At 46.2% G+C, this 16,284-nt stretch overlaps 1 protein-coding gene across 1 annotated transcript in view; it reads left to right on the forward strand.

Annotated features, from left to right (window-relative positions):
* Positions 1–16,284, forward strand: part of LOC130117290 (E3 ubiquitin-protein ligase RNF43) — a 128,506-nt gene that overhangs the window by 107,710 nt on the left and 4,512 nt on the right. The window contains exons 3-4 of the mRNA XM_056285500.1: positions 15,307–15,381; positions 16,107–16,241. Of these exons, the coding sequence (XP_056141475.1) occupies positions 15,307–15,381; positions 16,107–16,241 (210 nt within the window). The remainder of the gene's footprint in view (positions 1–15,306; positions 15,382–16,106; positions 16,242–16,284) is intronic.

Consider the following 16,284-nt stretch of genomic DNA (forward strand, 5'->3'; position numbering starts at 1 on the left):
GATGTGTGGCTATATTTGATTTTATATATATATATATATATATATATATATGTGTGTGTGTGTGTGTGTGTGTATGAATATGTACATATATATGTGTATGTATATTTTTATTTAAGTGTATATATTTATTTCAATTTATTTATAGATAATTAATTTTATGATAATTTTGTTTATATTATATATTTTATTTATTTATTTCAATTTATTTACATATTTATTTAAATATGTATATACTTATATTTATTTATTATATATGTGTACAAATTTATAAATATGTATAAATATATATATATATATATATATGTTTTTATATATGTGTGTGTGTGTGTATATATTTTTATTTATTTATTTATTTATATTTGATGTGTTTATATGCGGCTCTAGGATGCTGTCTTAACAAACAAATCTGAATCAAATCTGATGTGAGTGGTGATGTGCATTCGTGTGTGTGTGCGTACATTTGCGTGGGTTGTGAAGTCAAACGACCGACAATGTTCCTCAGTCGAGTAAATCGAAATACAACAAGGTGGTGTAAAGACCGGAGAAGGAAACTTTCCCCTCTTTGTCTGACAATGAATCCCATCTCTGTTAGAAAAATGGCTCGTGTTGCTGACGGCCGGCCGGATGATTAATGCTGGTGGGGATAATTCAGCAGCGCAATGGAAGTTTTCTGGTTTTGTGTTATATTTACCTCCACATTTGCCTAATTTATGGACGGTGTGTGTTCGATTGTCACCGAGCTGGCCTGTGTGTCTGTGTGTATTTGATTTGCCGACAGACACGGCTCAGCGCAGGGCCTGTTCCAAGAAGGAATTCCTGGAGGCTTACAAGAGCTGTTGAAAAGATGGAGGGTTCAGGGCAGGAATGATGGGAGGGAGAGGGGGAGAGAGGGAGGGAGGGAGGGATGTGGAGGGGAAGAGGAGGGAGCCCGCCTTACTGTAGGAGGGCTGGAAGGGCTCTCGCTTACAGGCCTGATGAAATAACAGGATGCTTTATGAAAACAAGAACATTATCTGCTCTTAAAAGGCCGGGAAAGGCCCTCTAATTGGCTTCCCCTGAGTCTCTGTGTTGCCGCCCCATTGGTGGGAGAAGAAAGGCATGGCCTCCGCCGGCTCGCAGCCACAAACTGAGAAAAATGATGTTGACTCCCCCCCCCCCCCCCCGCCCTCATTGTGCCGTGGTTGCAGTCTCATCAGCCTAATAGGAAGGCGAGGCTTCAGCACACTGATAAGAGTGCATAAGAGGAATATTCTGCAGGTTTCCAGGGACTCTGGCCTATTTTGACTTTCCAACACATGATATGACTGGTGACTATCAGCAGGGGCTGCTGAATGGCGGCGATTGAAATAAAGTATATGATGAATGACCCACCCCACCCCACCCCACCCCTCGCCTCCGACCCCCTGGATTTCTGCGTTCAAAAGTACAAGAACTGGCTTAGCTGAATTGTTTTGGTGGGTTTTTTGTGGGGGGGGGGATCCCCCCCCCCCTTTTCACCCCAATTGTACCAGGCAATTGCCCCACTCTTCCGGGTCGTCCCGGTCGCTGCTCCACCCCCTCTGCCGATCTGGGGAGGGCTGCGGACTACCACGCGAACCCGGGTCTCCCGTGCCGCAGCCAGGGCACGCGGGAGACCCGGGTTCGAGTCCCGGCTGCCCCTTGAATTTGCTACAGTGTTCAGAAGTGACGAGGGAGAAACGATCAGACCGTTGTTTGTTTACTCGCTGTAACTGCTACACTGTTTCATAAAGAACCTATATTGTGATTGACAGGTGGGTGGGAGAGGAGCGCTCTTTTGTCATAGGCCAGTGGAACAATGCGTTGAGGGCATGGTATGGCCAGTCAGCTGTCACCTGTGCGCAGTCGGGATCAGGGGGGGGGGTTTTGGAGATGGAGCATCTTGTTCTGGGCCCGAGCGAGACAAACTTGAACATACCCACATAAGCTCCCCCCCCCCCCCAAACACACACACACACACATACGGTGTCGTGCATGGACGCATTGAACGTGCTCACGTCCCAGGTGAACGGTGAACCTGTCCTGTCCGCTCGGAAAAGGTTGACCGAATTGTCAAGCTCACTAAAACCTTTAATTTCTCGGCCTCTGCAGCAGATCTCCTACTCTTGGCTGCTCCCGTTAGGGGGCGCCACAGCGGATCATCCGTTTCCATCTCTTCCTGTCCGCTGCATCCTCACCACATCCATAAAACCTCCTCTTTGGTCTTCCTCCTCTCCTCTTCCCTGGCAGCTCCATATTCAGCATCCTTCTCCCATAATTAATTAATAAATATATATATATATACGCTGGTGAAATTTGTTTTTGGCACACTTTACACTCTGCAGCACAATACATGCATGGATACACGGACAACAACAGACACATATCAGGAGCAATACTACAGCTACACAATAACAGAACTACACATATCAGGCCTAACAGGTGATTGGCAGTGTTTATGCCAGTGGATGCCTTGTTGACCATCCGCGGCAGTTGTTTCCGTGTTGGACTGTCGGTGCCACTGTACCATACTGTAGTACTGTAATAGAAGACGGCATCATGGACTCGATCATGGCCGGGTCCAACAGAACGAGCAGTTGATGTTTGATCCGGTATTTTTTAAGCTGCCCGAGAAAGTAAAGTCGTTGTTGAGCTTCTGCGGTGACCTGTTCAGTGTTAATTTTCCATGTCAGGTTATTGCTGATTCATGTTCCAAGGAATTTGAAAGAGTCGGTGGCGGTGATGGGGTCTCCGTTCATTTATATGGGTGTTTTGGGGTTCAGAATGCAGCGGAAGTCAATAATGAGTTGTTGGGTTTTGGCTGTATTGAGCAGAAGAGTAATCGATATATCGGTTGGGCTTGTTGTGTTTGTGTTTAAACAATAATTCACAAAATACAGTGCTTCGCCATCATTTTACACTGAGTGCTCAACAACTAATAATATTAAAAAAACAGTATTGTTGCAAAACAGAAAATAAGCAGTTTATCATTATTATTATTATTATTATCACGATTATTACTACTACTACTATTATTATTATTATTAGTGTTGTTGTTGTTGTTATTATTAACACTTACATCAAACAGTACAATTCCAAAACAGAAAATTAGCATTCATCATTATTATTATTATTATCACGATTATTACTACTACTACTACTAGTATTATTATTATTAATATTATTAGTGTTTTTGTTGTTGTTATTATTAACACTTACATCAAACAGTACAGTTCCAAAACAGAAAATGAGCAGTTTATCATTATTATTATTATTATTATTATTACTATTATTATTGTTAGTGTTGTTATTATTATTTATTATCAATATTATTAACATTTACATCAAACAGTATAGTTGTAAAACAAAATTAGCAATTTATCATTATTATTATTATTATTATTACTGTTGTTAATATTACTATTATATTATTATTAGTGTTGTTATCATTATTATAATTATTAGTAGTAGTAGTATTACTATTATTATTATTAGTGTTATTATTGTTATTATATCATTAACACTTTTACATCAAACAGTATAGTTGTAAAATGGCAAACTAGTAGTTAAACTAGTTTTGTTTTTTTGAATGACGTACTTTTCAGTTAGTACATGAATATTTAAAATAATAGTCATGTTGTTGCAGGTGTGTCTTTATCAGGTATTTTACAGTGGCTTTCAATGGTAAACTGACAGACAAGACAGCAACAGCCGCAGTCAGAAGACAGTTCATGAGAAGACAGATCATGTAGAAGACAGATCATGAGAATACAGATCATGTAGAATACAGATCATGAGAAGACAGCTCATGCGAATACAGATCATGAGAATACAGATCATGAGAAGACAGATCATGAGAATACAGATCGTGTAGAATACAGATCATGTAGAATACAGATCATGAGAATACAGATCATGAGAATACAGATCATGTAGAATACAGATCATGAGAATACAGATCATGAGAATACAGATCATGTAGAATACAGATCATGTAGAATACAGACCATGAGAATACAGATCATGAAGAATACAGATCATGTAGAATACAGATAATGAGAATACAGATCATGAGAATATAGATTATGTAGAATACAGATCATGAGAATACAGATCATGAGAAGACAGATCATGTAGAATACAGATCATGTAGAGTACAGATCATGTAGAATACAGACCATGAGAATACAGAAATGTAGAATACAGATCATGTAGAATACAGATCATGAGAATACAGATCATGTAGTATACAGATCATGTAGAATACAGATCATGAGAATACAGATCATGAGAATACAGATTATGAGAAGACAGATCATGTAGAATACCGATCATGTAGAATACAGATCATGAGAATACAGATCATGGAGAATACAGATCATGAGAATACAGATCATGAGAATACAGATCATGTAGAATACAGATCATGTAGAATACAGATCATGAGAATACAGATCATGTAGAATACAGATCATGTAGAATACAGATCATGTAGAATACAGATCATGTAGAAAACAGATCATGTAGAATACAGATCATGTAGAATACAGATCATGTAGAATACAGATCATGAGAAGACAGATCATGTAGTATACAGATCATTAGAAGACAGATCATGAGAATACAGATCATGAGAAGACAGATCGTGTAGAATACAGATCATGTAGAATACAGATCATGTAGAATACCGATCATGTAGAATACAGATCATGTAGAATACAGATCATGTAGAATACAGATCATGTAGAAAACAGATCATGTAGAATACAGATCATGTAGTATACAGATCATGAGAATACAGATCATGTAGAATACAGATCATGAGAATACAGATCATGAAGAATACAGATCATTAGAAGACAGATCATGAGAATACAGATCATGAGAATACAGATCATGCAGTATACAGATCATGTAGCGTAAAGGTCGCTGCAGTGAACGGCCGTATTGGATTTACTGACAGGACAGCCCCTTGACATGTAGCGTCTCACTCGCTATAGACACAAATACTAAATTATAATACACATGCGGAAAAAAAACCCCAGCGTTACCTGGCCAACCTACGCTGCAAATAGAGATACGGACGGCTCGCTCAGCCTCGCCCACACCCAGGCCTCGGGTGGCGCACAAGAAGAAACGACCCGGATAATAAATCAGCTGCATCCGCGTAAGGAGCAGGTGAAGCAGTTTGTTTGTTTTGTAAATGAAATAAACCGAAGAGTGTGAGTACGCACAAATGGAAAGCGTAAACAGGTTGTGTTAAGATGGGAAAAGAAAGGTGTCCTGAAGCGGCAGAAAGAGGTCGTGGCTCTCAGGAGCGGAGGAGGACTATCCCGGCCCACCTCCAGCGCGTTGGGGGCTGCAGGCTTGGTGTGCGGTGTGGAAGGTCACACCGGTGACGTGTTCGGAATCGGACTGGCAGCTTGGCTCCATCGCCCCGGCTGTCACCAGCAGCCACATGAGGTTTATCGGACCCGCGGGCCACAGAACCCGCTGCCAGGCCCTTTGATGTATCTAGGATGTGTTTAGCAAGCGATAGCGTATCAGATGACACTGGCCTTTCTCTGTCACTTTGTGTTTTGCATTTCAAATCTATGTCACTGCTAAAGCTCTGCCGGCGAGGAGGGGGGTGGGGGGGGGAGGTAGAGAGTAGGAGAGAGCGAGGGAAGGGGAGGAAGGTACACTTCTCTCCAACCTCTAAACCCGGTTTCGGAGTGCTCCGTGTTCACTAGCTGACCTCTCGTTGCTCGGAGCTGCCAGATCACATGCACAACTTTTTCCGCTCGGCGTCTCCTGCAGGAGAGGTGGCCGAGGCCAGGCCCACCATTATCAGTAGGAGGCTTGTGCACGTGGATCCACGACAGTGTGCATGTGTGTGTGTGTGTGTGTGTGTGTGTGTGCCAGAATGAATGGAAGGGAGGTGTAGTGTGGAGTGTGTGAGTCAGGCCCGCCCCCTCAGGCTCAGTACTTTCCTGAGAGTGTAGAGACTACCTGCCCTGACATGCCAGCTAGGCCCCTCCCCCCTCCCCCTCCTCCCCCCTCCCCCCGTGGCCCCACATCAAAGCGCCCTGATAGTAATGGATACCGAGTTGAGCCACACCCTTCCCTCCTCCAACCAACTCAACTGCAGCTCAGCCTTTTTGGCAAGCGCCCAGCAGTCACACACATACAGTAGCTGGAGACGCTGGAACATGGAAGTACACACTATGCAGTGCTTATGACACACACACACAAAAAAATGACTTATTGGTTGAGTCCGAGCTAAGCTGTCGCTGTTGGCGGATGACAGCGGGGAATCGGGACTCCCTGTACAGCTCGGAAGTTGAACCTGGACGGGGCCGACATGGTAGACCTTCCTATGGGGACCGTGTTGTCCCAGACAACCACCTGCACCTGATTGCAGTGCCGCTGTGTTCGCCTCTGGCCTGCTTTTCATTTAGCTGTGTGGTATCGGTTCCAGTGTGCCGGCCGAGCAGGAGAAATGACAGAGCAGAGAGTCGCCTCAGACCTGCAGCCCGGAGCAGAGCTGCACTCTGTCATTACCACTTTAATGCTCCGAGCACCACAGCCTGCTAGCATTACTGCTGCTGCTGCTGCTGCTCTCTCTCTCTCTCACGCTCTCTCTCTCTCTCTACATATCTGTCTCTCTCTCTCTCTTTACCTACGTCTCTCTCTCACGCTCTCTCTCTCTCTCTCTCTCTCTTTACCTAGTATCTCTCTCTCTCTCCGTCTCTCTCTCACGCTCTGTGTGTGTCTCTGTCGCTCTTTCTCACACTCTGTCTCTCATGCTCTCTCTCTCTACCTAGCTCGCTCTCTGTCTCTCTCTCATGCTCTCTGTCTGTCTGTCTGTCTGTCTGTCTCTCAATTCAATTCAGTTCAATTCAGTATGTGCTTTATTGGCATGACATACGTTTTTGTGCATATGGCCAAAGCATGTAAAACAACAGCACAACAGCAACAATGATTATAATAACAGCAACAAGAACAATGCTTATGATATCAAACAACAACAGTAGCCATAATAGTTTATGGTTCCGCGGCCTAGCCGGCGAGAACACAGCACCGACTCTCTCTCTCTCTCTCTCTCTGTCCACATTCATCCAAACTAAACAACAGCATGACAGAATAGCTGATGCCATTTTATCCCCTCTCTCTCTGTCTCTGTCTCTGTCTCTGTCTCTCTCTCTCTCTCTCTCTCTCTCTCTCTCTCTCTCTCTCTCTCTCTCTCTCTCTCTCTCTCTCTCTCTCTCTCTGTCTCTGTCTCTGTCTCTGTCTCTCTCTCTACCTACCTATCTCTCGCTCTGTCTCTCTCTCTATCTACCTATCTCTCTCTTTGTCTGTCTGTCTCTCTACCTATCTCCCCTCTCTTTGTCTGTCTGTCTCTACCTATCTCTCTGTCTCTCTGTCTGTCTCTCTCTCTCTGTCTCTCTGTCTATTATCTTTGTCTCTCTGTCTGTCTCTCTCTACCTATCTCTCTCTGTCTCTTGCTATCTATCTGTCTGTCTGTCTGTCTGTCTGTCTGTCTGTCTGTCTGTCTGTCTATCGTCCTCTCTTTTTCTGTCTTTATCCTCTCTCCTTCACTCTCTCTATAGTCCCAGACACATTGGCTGGTTGTATAATGAGCCAGGACACACGAGGATGACGTGCCCAGACTCACAGTAATGGGAGCAACTTGGGCCTGTGGGGTCCCTCCAGCTCCACGCAGTGAAAATTGATCATTTGCTAACGTACATTCTTATATTGTTCCTCTCCTTACTGTCAAAAAGTCAAAGGTTGTGAAGATCCCGTTTCAGCCTCCTGCTAGTCATAGATGTCATAACTGCTCTAGCAGATGTTTTCTATGGTACGAATCTTCATGGCATGCCAGAGATGTGTGTGTGTGTGTGTGTGTGTGTGTGTGTGTGTGTGTGTGTGTGTGTGTGTGTGTGTGTGTGTGTGTGTGTGTGTGTGTGTGTGTGTGTGTGTGTGTGTGTGTGTGCGTGTGTGTGTGTTATCCCCTTTCTCTCTCTGTGTAACATCGTAGCATGGCTGCAGATGCGAGGAAGTCGCTGCAGGATCGATTTGGCCATGCGGTGCCATCCATGGATGCCATAAGTAAGGAAGAGACGTTAGCTGGTGAAGTGATCTTGCAAAGAACTGGTGAAGTGATCTTGCCAAGAACTGGTGAAGTGATCTTGTAAAGAATTGGTGAAGTGATCTTGTCAGGAACTGGTGAAGTAATCTTGTTAGGAACTGGTGAAGTGATCTTGTCAAAAACTGGTGAAGTGATCTTGTCAGGAACTAGCGAAGTGGTCTAGTCAGGAACTGGTGAAATGATCTTGTCAGGAACTGGTGAAGTGATCTTGTCAAGAACTGGTGAAGCGATCTTGTCAGGAACTGGTGAAGCGGTCTAGTCAAGAACTGGTGAAGTGATCTTGTCAGGAACTGGTGAAGTGATCTTTTCAAGAACTGGTGAAGTTATCTTGTCAAGAACTGGTGAAGTGATCTTGTCAGGAACTGGTGAAGCGATCTTGTCAGGAACTGGTGAAGTGATCTTGTCAAGAACCGGTGAAGTGATCTTGCTAGGAACTGATGAAGTGATCTTGTCAGGAACTGGTGAAGTGATTTTGTCAAGAACTGGTGAAGTGACCTTGTCAGGAACTAGCGAAGTGGTCTAGTCAGGAACTGGTGAAGTGATCTTGTCAGGACCTGGTGAAGGGATCTTGTCAAGAACTGGTGAAGCGATCTTGTCAGGAACTGGCGAAGCGGTCTAGTCAGGAACTGGTGAAGTGATCTTGTCAGGAACTGGTGAAGTTATCTTCTCAAGAACTGGTGAAGTTATCTTGTCAGGAACGGGTGAAGCGATCTTGTCAGGAACTGGTGAAGTGATCTTGTCAAGAACTGGTGATCTTGTCAGGAACTGGTGAAGCGATCTTGTCAGGAACTGGTGAAGTGATCTTGTCAGGAACTGGTGAAGTGATCTTGTCGGGAACTGATGAAGTGATCTTGTCGGGAACTGTTGAGGTGATCTTGTCAGGAACTGGTGAAGTGATCTTGTCAAGAACTGGTGATCTTGTCAGGAACTGATGAAGCGATCTTGTCAGGAACTGGTGAAGTGATCTTGTCAGGAACTGGTGAAGTGATCTTGTCGAGAACTGTTGAAGTGATCTTGTCAGGAACGGGTGAAGTGATCTTGTCGGGAACTGGTGAAGCGATCTTGTCAGGAACTGGCAAAGTGATCTTGTCAGGAACTAGTGAAACGATCTTGTCAAGAACTGGCGAAGTGATCTTGTCAGGAACTGGTGAAGTGATCCTGTCAGGAACGGGTGAAACGATCTTGTCAGGAACTGGTGAAGTGATCTTGTCAGGAACGGGTGAAGTGATCTTGTCCGGCGATAGAAAACCTTGGCTCGTGTCGATGTGAAATGAAGACATCAGAGTGCTTTCTTTCTGGCCTGTCAAGAGCACAGATTGGTGCCAGCCCTCTCTACCCTAGCTGACCAGGGATGTAAACAAACAGCTCAGACTGGCCCATCGTGGGCCATCCAGGACAAGATCAGGCAGATCTTGGCTAGTCCCATGTTTACGCTACATGCAGGCTAATAAATAAGAACATTAATACAGCGGCAAAATCTGCTTTCCATTGGTTTCCATACATGTTTTATCCGCGCAACCTCTGACTAGTGCTTATGTTTATGGTGCGTGTGCGTGTGTGTGTGTGTGTGTGTGTGTGTGTGTGTGTGTGTTCATGTGTGTTCAAGCGTGTGTGTCTGCATGCATGCATGCATGCATGCATGCATGCGTGTGCATGTGCTTATGTTTATGGTGTGTGTGTGCATACGTGTATGTGTGTGTGTGTGTGTTTGTGTGTGTGTGTGTGTGTGTGTGTGTGTGTGTGTGTGTGTGTGTGTGTGAGACCCCAGTGCCTCTCACAGGTCTCTGGCCCTATCATCCTGTGTGCTGATCTATGTGAGTGTTTATGAGATGGCCTAATATTTGGGACAGCAGCAGCATCTTGCAGAGGTCTTACATAGGTCTTGCAGAGGTCTTGCAGAGTTCTTACATAGGTCTTGTAGAGGTCTTGCAGAGGTCTTGCAGAGGACCACAGAGAACATCAGACCGGGCCGCTGGGCGTTGGCAGCTTCATCTATCAGGGACACTGTGAATAATTTCCATGTCTCTCAGAGAAGCACCAGAATATCACGACTAGCTGTTCCAACCTTCATCAGAGGCCCATCGTGCACAGTGAAAGTATAAACAGTAATTTGTGTTGCAGCTTTTGTTTGTGGGGTTGTATTGATGACGTCTTTGTGCGTCGTTAAGTGTTGAGTAGGGTGGAAGCCACTGTCTCTTCCAATGCCACAACCGTAGGCGTTGTGTTTGGGGCCGGATGCCAAATGCCATCTGATCTGGTGTGCTGCGTTGGACCTCATGAGGACGGATGTTGGTGATGTCCGCTACAGTTGTGAGCCGGACCAAGCGGGGTTGCAGAAATCCTCAGGCTGGCTCTCCTCTGGCTGAGTTGTTGGAGTGGGCCGTGAGTTTTCGCCGGCCATGTAAAGTTAAATATATCTGCCATTAATCCTCTGATGACTCCACTTCCCTCTCTGGCCACTTCCGGTGCTGTGGCTTCATAGCAGCCTGTGGGCTGAGAGATGGCTGCTGACCACTTGTTAAAACTACTACTACTAATACAAAGATGACATAATAGAGCCACAACAGTCAGGTCAGAAGTGTGTTATTACAGAGTCCAGAAACGGCAACTTGTGGTCCTTTTGTCGTAACTGCAGCAGGCTATTTACATCCCTTTTACTGTTCCACCATGTTTCTTGTGGTTGTGTGTGTGTGTGTGTGTGTGTGTGTGTGTGTGGGTGTGTGTGTGTGTGAGATTCTGTGTGTGCGTGTGTGTGTTTCTGTGTGTATGTGTGTGTGTGTGTGTGTGTGTGTGTGTGTGTGTGTGTGTGTGTGTGTGTGTGTGTGTGTGTGTGTGTGTGTGAGAGAGAGATTCTGTGTGTATGTGTGAGTGTGTGTGAGAGATTCTGTGTGTGTGTATGTCTGTGTGTGTGTGAGATTCTGTGTGTATGTGTGTGAGATTGTGTGTGTGTGTGTGAGAGAGAGATTGTGTGTGTATGTGTGAGTGTGTGTGAGAGAGAGATTGTGTGTGTATGTGTGAGTGTGTGTGAGAGAGATTCTGTGTGTGTGTGTCTGTGTGTGTGTGAGATTCTGTGTGTATGTATGTGAGTGTGTGTGTGTGTGTGTGATTCTGTGTGTGAGTGTGTGATTCTGTGTGTGAGTGTGTGATTCTGTGTGCATGCATGTGTGAGATTGTGTGTGTGTGAGTGTGAGAGAGATTGTGTGTGTGTGAGATTCTGTGTGTGTGTGAGATTCTGTGTGTATGTATGTGTGTGTGTGTGTGTGTGGGATTCTGTGTGAGTGTGTGATTCTGTGTGCATGTGTGTGTGAGATTGTGTGTGTATGAGAGAGAGAGAGAGATTGTGTGTGTGTGTGTGAGATACTGTGTGTATGTGTGTGTGTGAGATTGTGTGTGCGCGTGTGTTCATGTGTGTGTGTGTGCGTGTGTATGTGTGTGTGTGTGTGTGTGTGTGTGTGTGTGTGCGTGCGTGTGTGTGTGTGTGTGTGTGTGTGTGTGTGTGTGTGTGTGTGTGTGTGTGTGCATCAGCTGCTGTCCTCACTATTTTCATGACAGTGATTGGAGGACTCTTCAGACCAAATAAAACACATGACCACACTTCAAACACCCAGCTTTGTTTTATTATTATTATTATTATTATTATTGTTGTTGTTGTTGTTGTTGTTATCATCCAGCTGCACCTGTGTATTGTAAGGCCTGTACTTCTGTTACAGGTCTGATGAAGTAGATGCAGTGCTGTTGCGCCAGAGCCGGATGCTAGATCATACTGGACATGTGGATGCTAGATCATACAGCATATGTGGATGCTAGATCATACAGGATATGTGGATGCTAGATCATACTGGACATGTGGATGCTAGATCATACAGCATATGTGGATGCTAGATCATACAGCATATGTGGATGCTAGATCATACAGGATATGTGGATGCTAGATCATACAGGATATGTGGATGCTAGATCATACAGGATATGTGGATGCTAGATCATACAGGATATGTGGATGGTAGATCATACAGGATACGTGGATGCTAGATCATACAGGATATGTGGATGCTAGATCATACAGGATATGTGGATGCTAGATCATACTGGACATGTGGATGCTAGATCATACAGCATATGTGGATGCTAGATCATACAGCATATGTGGATGCTAGATCATACAGGATATGTGGATGCTAGATCATACAGGATATGTGGATGCTAGATCATACAGGATATGTGGATGCTAGATCATACAGGATATGTGGATGCTAGATCATACAGGATATGTGGATGCTAGATCATACAGGATATGTGGATGCTAGATCATACAGGATATGTGGATGCTAGATCATAAAGGATATGTTGATGCTAGATCATACAGGATTGACCTCTTTCTGACCATGATGACCAGCAGCACACCTGAGGCACCAGCTTACTGTCACTCATGTCTGCATGCCTATATGCATGAGCAAGCAAATGAATACGCCAGGACGCACACACACACACACACACACACACACACACACACACACACACACAAACAAAGGAACAGTCGTTTACCGTGTACACAAAGTCTCCATTAGTTATTTTATTGTTGCTTTAAGGAAGCCAGGTCAAGACAGGATGCCCTTTGACAGTGTGTGTGTATAGTTTGTGTGTGTATAGTTTGTGTGTGTACGGAGGAAACGTGTGTTTCATTCAGGCACAGCACTGGCTGTCTCTGTCTTCAGGTGTTAAAGTGTGATGTGAGCGTAGTGAGTCCGGTCCACTGTGGAGGTTTCTCACGAGGTTGTGAGTGATGCACCACCTGACCCCCGCTCTCTGCTGCATCTCTGTTCAGCTGTGGTGCGTGGGGTGCTGCTGTGTGTGTGTCCATGTGTGTGTGTGTGTGTGATTTCTCTTGCTTTGTGCTGCTTTGTGCTAGAAATCACTGTTAGCTGTTGTGATTGAGCCTGCGTGATTGGTTGCGTTACCTTGCGGCTCCTGTGTAATGGAGCGTTGTCGGGCCCTTGAGAGTGTGCGTTGACTTATCGGTGAAGACTCGTGTTTGTCCTCCCTCTGCCTTCCTGTGACGTCTGCACAGCTTGCGGCGCACCCTAACCCGCTGTGAGTAGATATCACAAACGTTAAATACTCGCACACGGCCCCCGAGCACGTCCTCGCACGGCTCTCCGCTAATGCAGGGGTTAGTGTGTCAGGGTGGGTTTTAATGTACCCTTTTTAATAGTGTGTGTGTGTGTTTTGTTGTTGTTGTTTTTTGCGTATGCAAGCCGAAGATAAATTTCTGCCTTTTGTACATCGACACCGCTTCCGGTGTGGGAAGATGGCGGCGCGAACTCACATTTGCGGCGGCCTCACCCAGCACCGTCCATGCAGTGTCTTTGTCCACGTCTGCGCCTAAGTTTGTGTCTTCGTTTGATGGCTGGGAGAGCCTGGTCTGCTGCATCCTGTGGGCCCAGGGACCACGGCCCTGCCTGGAGCTGTGCCCGAGGAGGAAACACCGAGGGCGGTCTGACAGGACACAGAAGTGAGGCAGGCTAAGCTAACTGCTAGCCCATGTAGACCGGCAGTTCCGGCAGTTATCTCGGCGTTCACTCTCTTGGACAGGGAATTTATATATATGTGTTGACTACAGTATGTGTTCTGTAGTTTTTGTAGTTTTTATTTATATGGTGGGGTATATATGTGTTGTTGTAGTTTGAGTGTGTTTTGTCTGTGTGTTGCGCTGCTGTGAGCAGGGGGGAAACGACGTTTCATTTCATTTCGTGTGCGCAGGTGCATGGAATGAAGTGACAAATAAATATTCCTGATTCCTGAACATTCCTGATTCCTGCTTATGTGCAGAAAGTAGACACAGTAGTTTCTATTTGTACTTCTGTCAGTCAGTTGTCAGTAGCCATGAGTGTCCGGCCATGTCCCCCAGCCGGCGCTGAGCCATCATGATTGTTCAGGTAGTGAGTTGTCCTCTGCTGGCTCCCCCTCTTTCTTCTTCTTGCCCCACTTTTCTTAATGGTTTCTGAGACATACGTGACACAGCAGCAGAAAATGGATGAGAGACCCAACGAGCTGCAGCGGAGTTTCTGGACCTGGTCCCCAAAACATGACAAACACGTGATGTGTGCCGGCCCGGTGCACCACAACCCACCGCCCCACTTCTTCTTTCCCCAAACTCATGCCCCTTTTCCGTCACGCCATCCCCCGCTTTCCTTTCCTTCACTCCGTCCCCCGCTTTCCTTTCCTTCACTCCGTCCCTCGCTTTCTTTTCCTTCCCGCAGTCCCTCGCTTTCTTTTCCTTCATGCTGTCCCCGCTTTCTTTTCCTTCATGCAGTCCCTCGCTTTCTTTTCCTTCACACGGTCCCTCGCTTTCTTTTCCTTCATGCAGTCCCTCGCTTTCTTTTCCTTCACGCCGTCCCTCGCTTTCTTTTCCTTCATGCAGTCCCTCGCTTTCTTTTCCTTCATGCAGTCCCTCGCTTTCTTTTCCTTCCCGCAGTCCCTCGCTTTCTTTTCCTTCATGCAGTCCCTCGCTTTCTTTTCCTTCACACGGTCCCTCGCTTTCTTTTCCTTCCCGCAGTCCCTCGCTTTCTTTTCCTTCACACGGTCCCTCGCTTTCTTTTCCTTCCCGCAGTCCCTCGCTTTCTTTTCCTTCATGCAGTCCCTCGCTTTCTTTTCCTTCCCGCAGTCCCTCGCTTTCTTTTCCTTCACGCAGTCCCTCGCTTTCTTTTCCTTCATGTAGTCCCTCGCTTTCTTTTCCTTCATGCAGTCCCTCGCTTTCTTTTCCTTCACGCCGTCCCTCGCTTTCTTTTCCTTCATGCAGTCCCTCGCTTTCTTTTCCTTCATGCAGTCCCTCGCTTTCTTTTCCTTCACACGGTCCCTCGCTCTCTTCTGGTTGCTCCTCTCCAGCGCTAGACGGCACAGTAGGTTTCCACTGTGGCTTTTGAATAGTCTCTAATGTATTTTCTAGTCTCTCTGTCTGGTTTCTAGAGTCAGGTGGGAGGGAATGTGGAAGGAGGGGCTGTACTTTGACCCCCATTGGGAGGCCACAATATTGTAACACGTCTGCCACCTAGCGGTGGTTCAACATAGTGCAGGGCCCGTTTCAATGAGCTGTCTCCTCTCTGAGGACCGATGAGGAGAGTAGCATGATGTCTGTCTTGTTTCTAAACGCTGTCTTCTTGTTGTGTCTTCTGCAGGCTCGCCTGGCTCTGGAGAAGGGTGCTCAGGCCGTAATATTTGACGTCAGTGATGATGCCCACGCAGCTACTGAGGTGAGCACAGAGGCAAAACTCAGTCAAGTTGAGATTCTGCACATTCAAATCCTGACAGTGAAGGAAAGCTGTGTTGAACAGAAGATGAGGATCGGTGAAGTGCAGACATCTTGATGCATAGTCCAAGTTGGCGGCACGGTGGCGCAGCAGTTAGCGCGGTCGCCTCACAGCAGGAAGGTCCTGGGTTTGAGACCCAGGGTCCAGCCTCGGTGGGTCGTCCCAGGTCGTCCTCTGTGTGGAGTTTGCATGTTCTCCCCGTGTCTGCGTGGGTTTCCTCCGGGGGCTCCGGTTTCCTCCCACAGTCCAAACATGTAGGTCAGGTGGATCGGCCGTACTAAATTGTCCCTAGGTGTGAATGTGTGTGTCTCGGCCCTGTGATGGTCTGGCGGCCTGTCCAGGGTGTCTCCCCGCCTGCCGCCCAATGACTGCTGGGATAGGCCCCAGCATCCCCGCGACCCTGAGAGCAGGACAAGCGGCATGGATCAAGGATGGAGGGATGGCGTCCAAATTAAATCCTCACATAAATGCAGCTGTTATTTCCAGCCGTCAAATGGTGCTCAGTAAAAAAACAGACCTGATTTGTGGAAGATTACTTCCTGAAGTGCTGTTGCCGTCACCATGAGTGAAAGTCGTAGCTGGTAGCCACGATATTGTCTTTTTCCTACTTTAATCCTCCAATCCTGTCTTTGTCCATATCCCAACCTTCCACACAAACACACATTCAGCTCCATGAAACGGATTCCCTTCCCCATCCAGTGGTGCTGGTGGAGGCTGAGGATGCCGGGGAGCTGATGGGTCTGGTCAACAAGAATGAGGAGGCCAGCGTCCGCATTGAGATCAAGCTGGAGCAGCCGAAATGGGTGAGCACTGCCGGACACCTGTGTATTTGTACGTCTGCGGACA

Source organism: Lampris incognitus, chromosome 8 (assembly GCF_029633865.1).
Source record: "Lampris incognitus isolate fLamInc1 chromosome 8, fLamInc1.hap2, whole genome shotgun sequence".
NCBI lineage: Eukaryota > Metazoa > Chordata > Actinopteri > Lampriformes > Lampridae > Lampris > Lampris incognitus.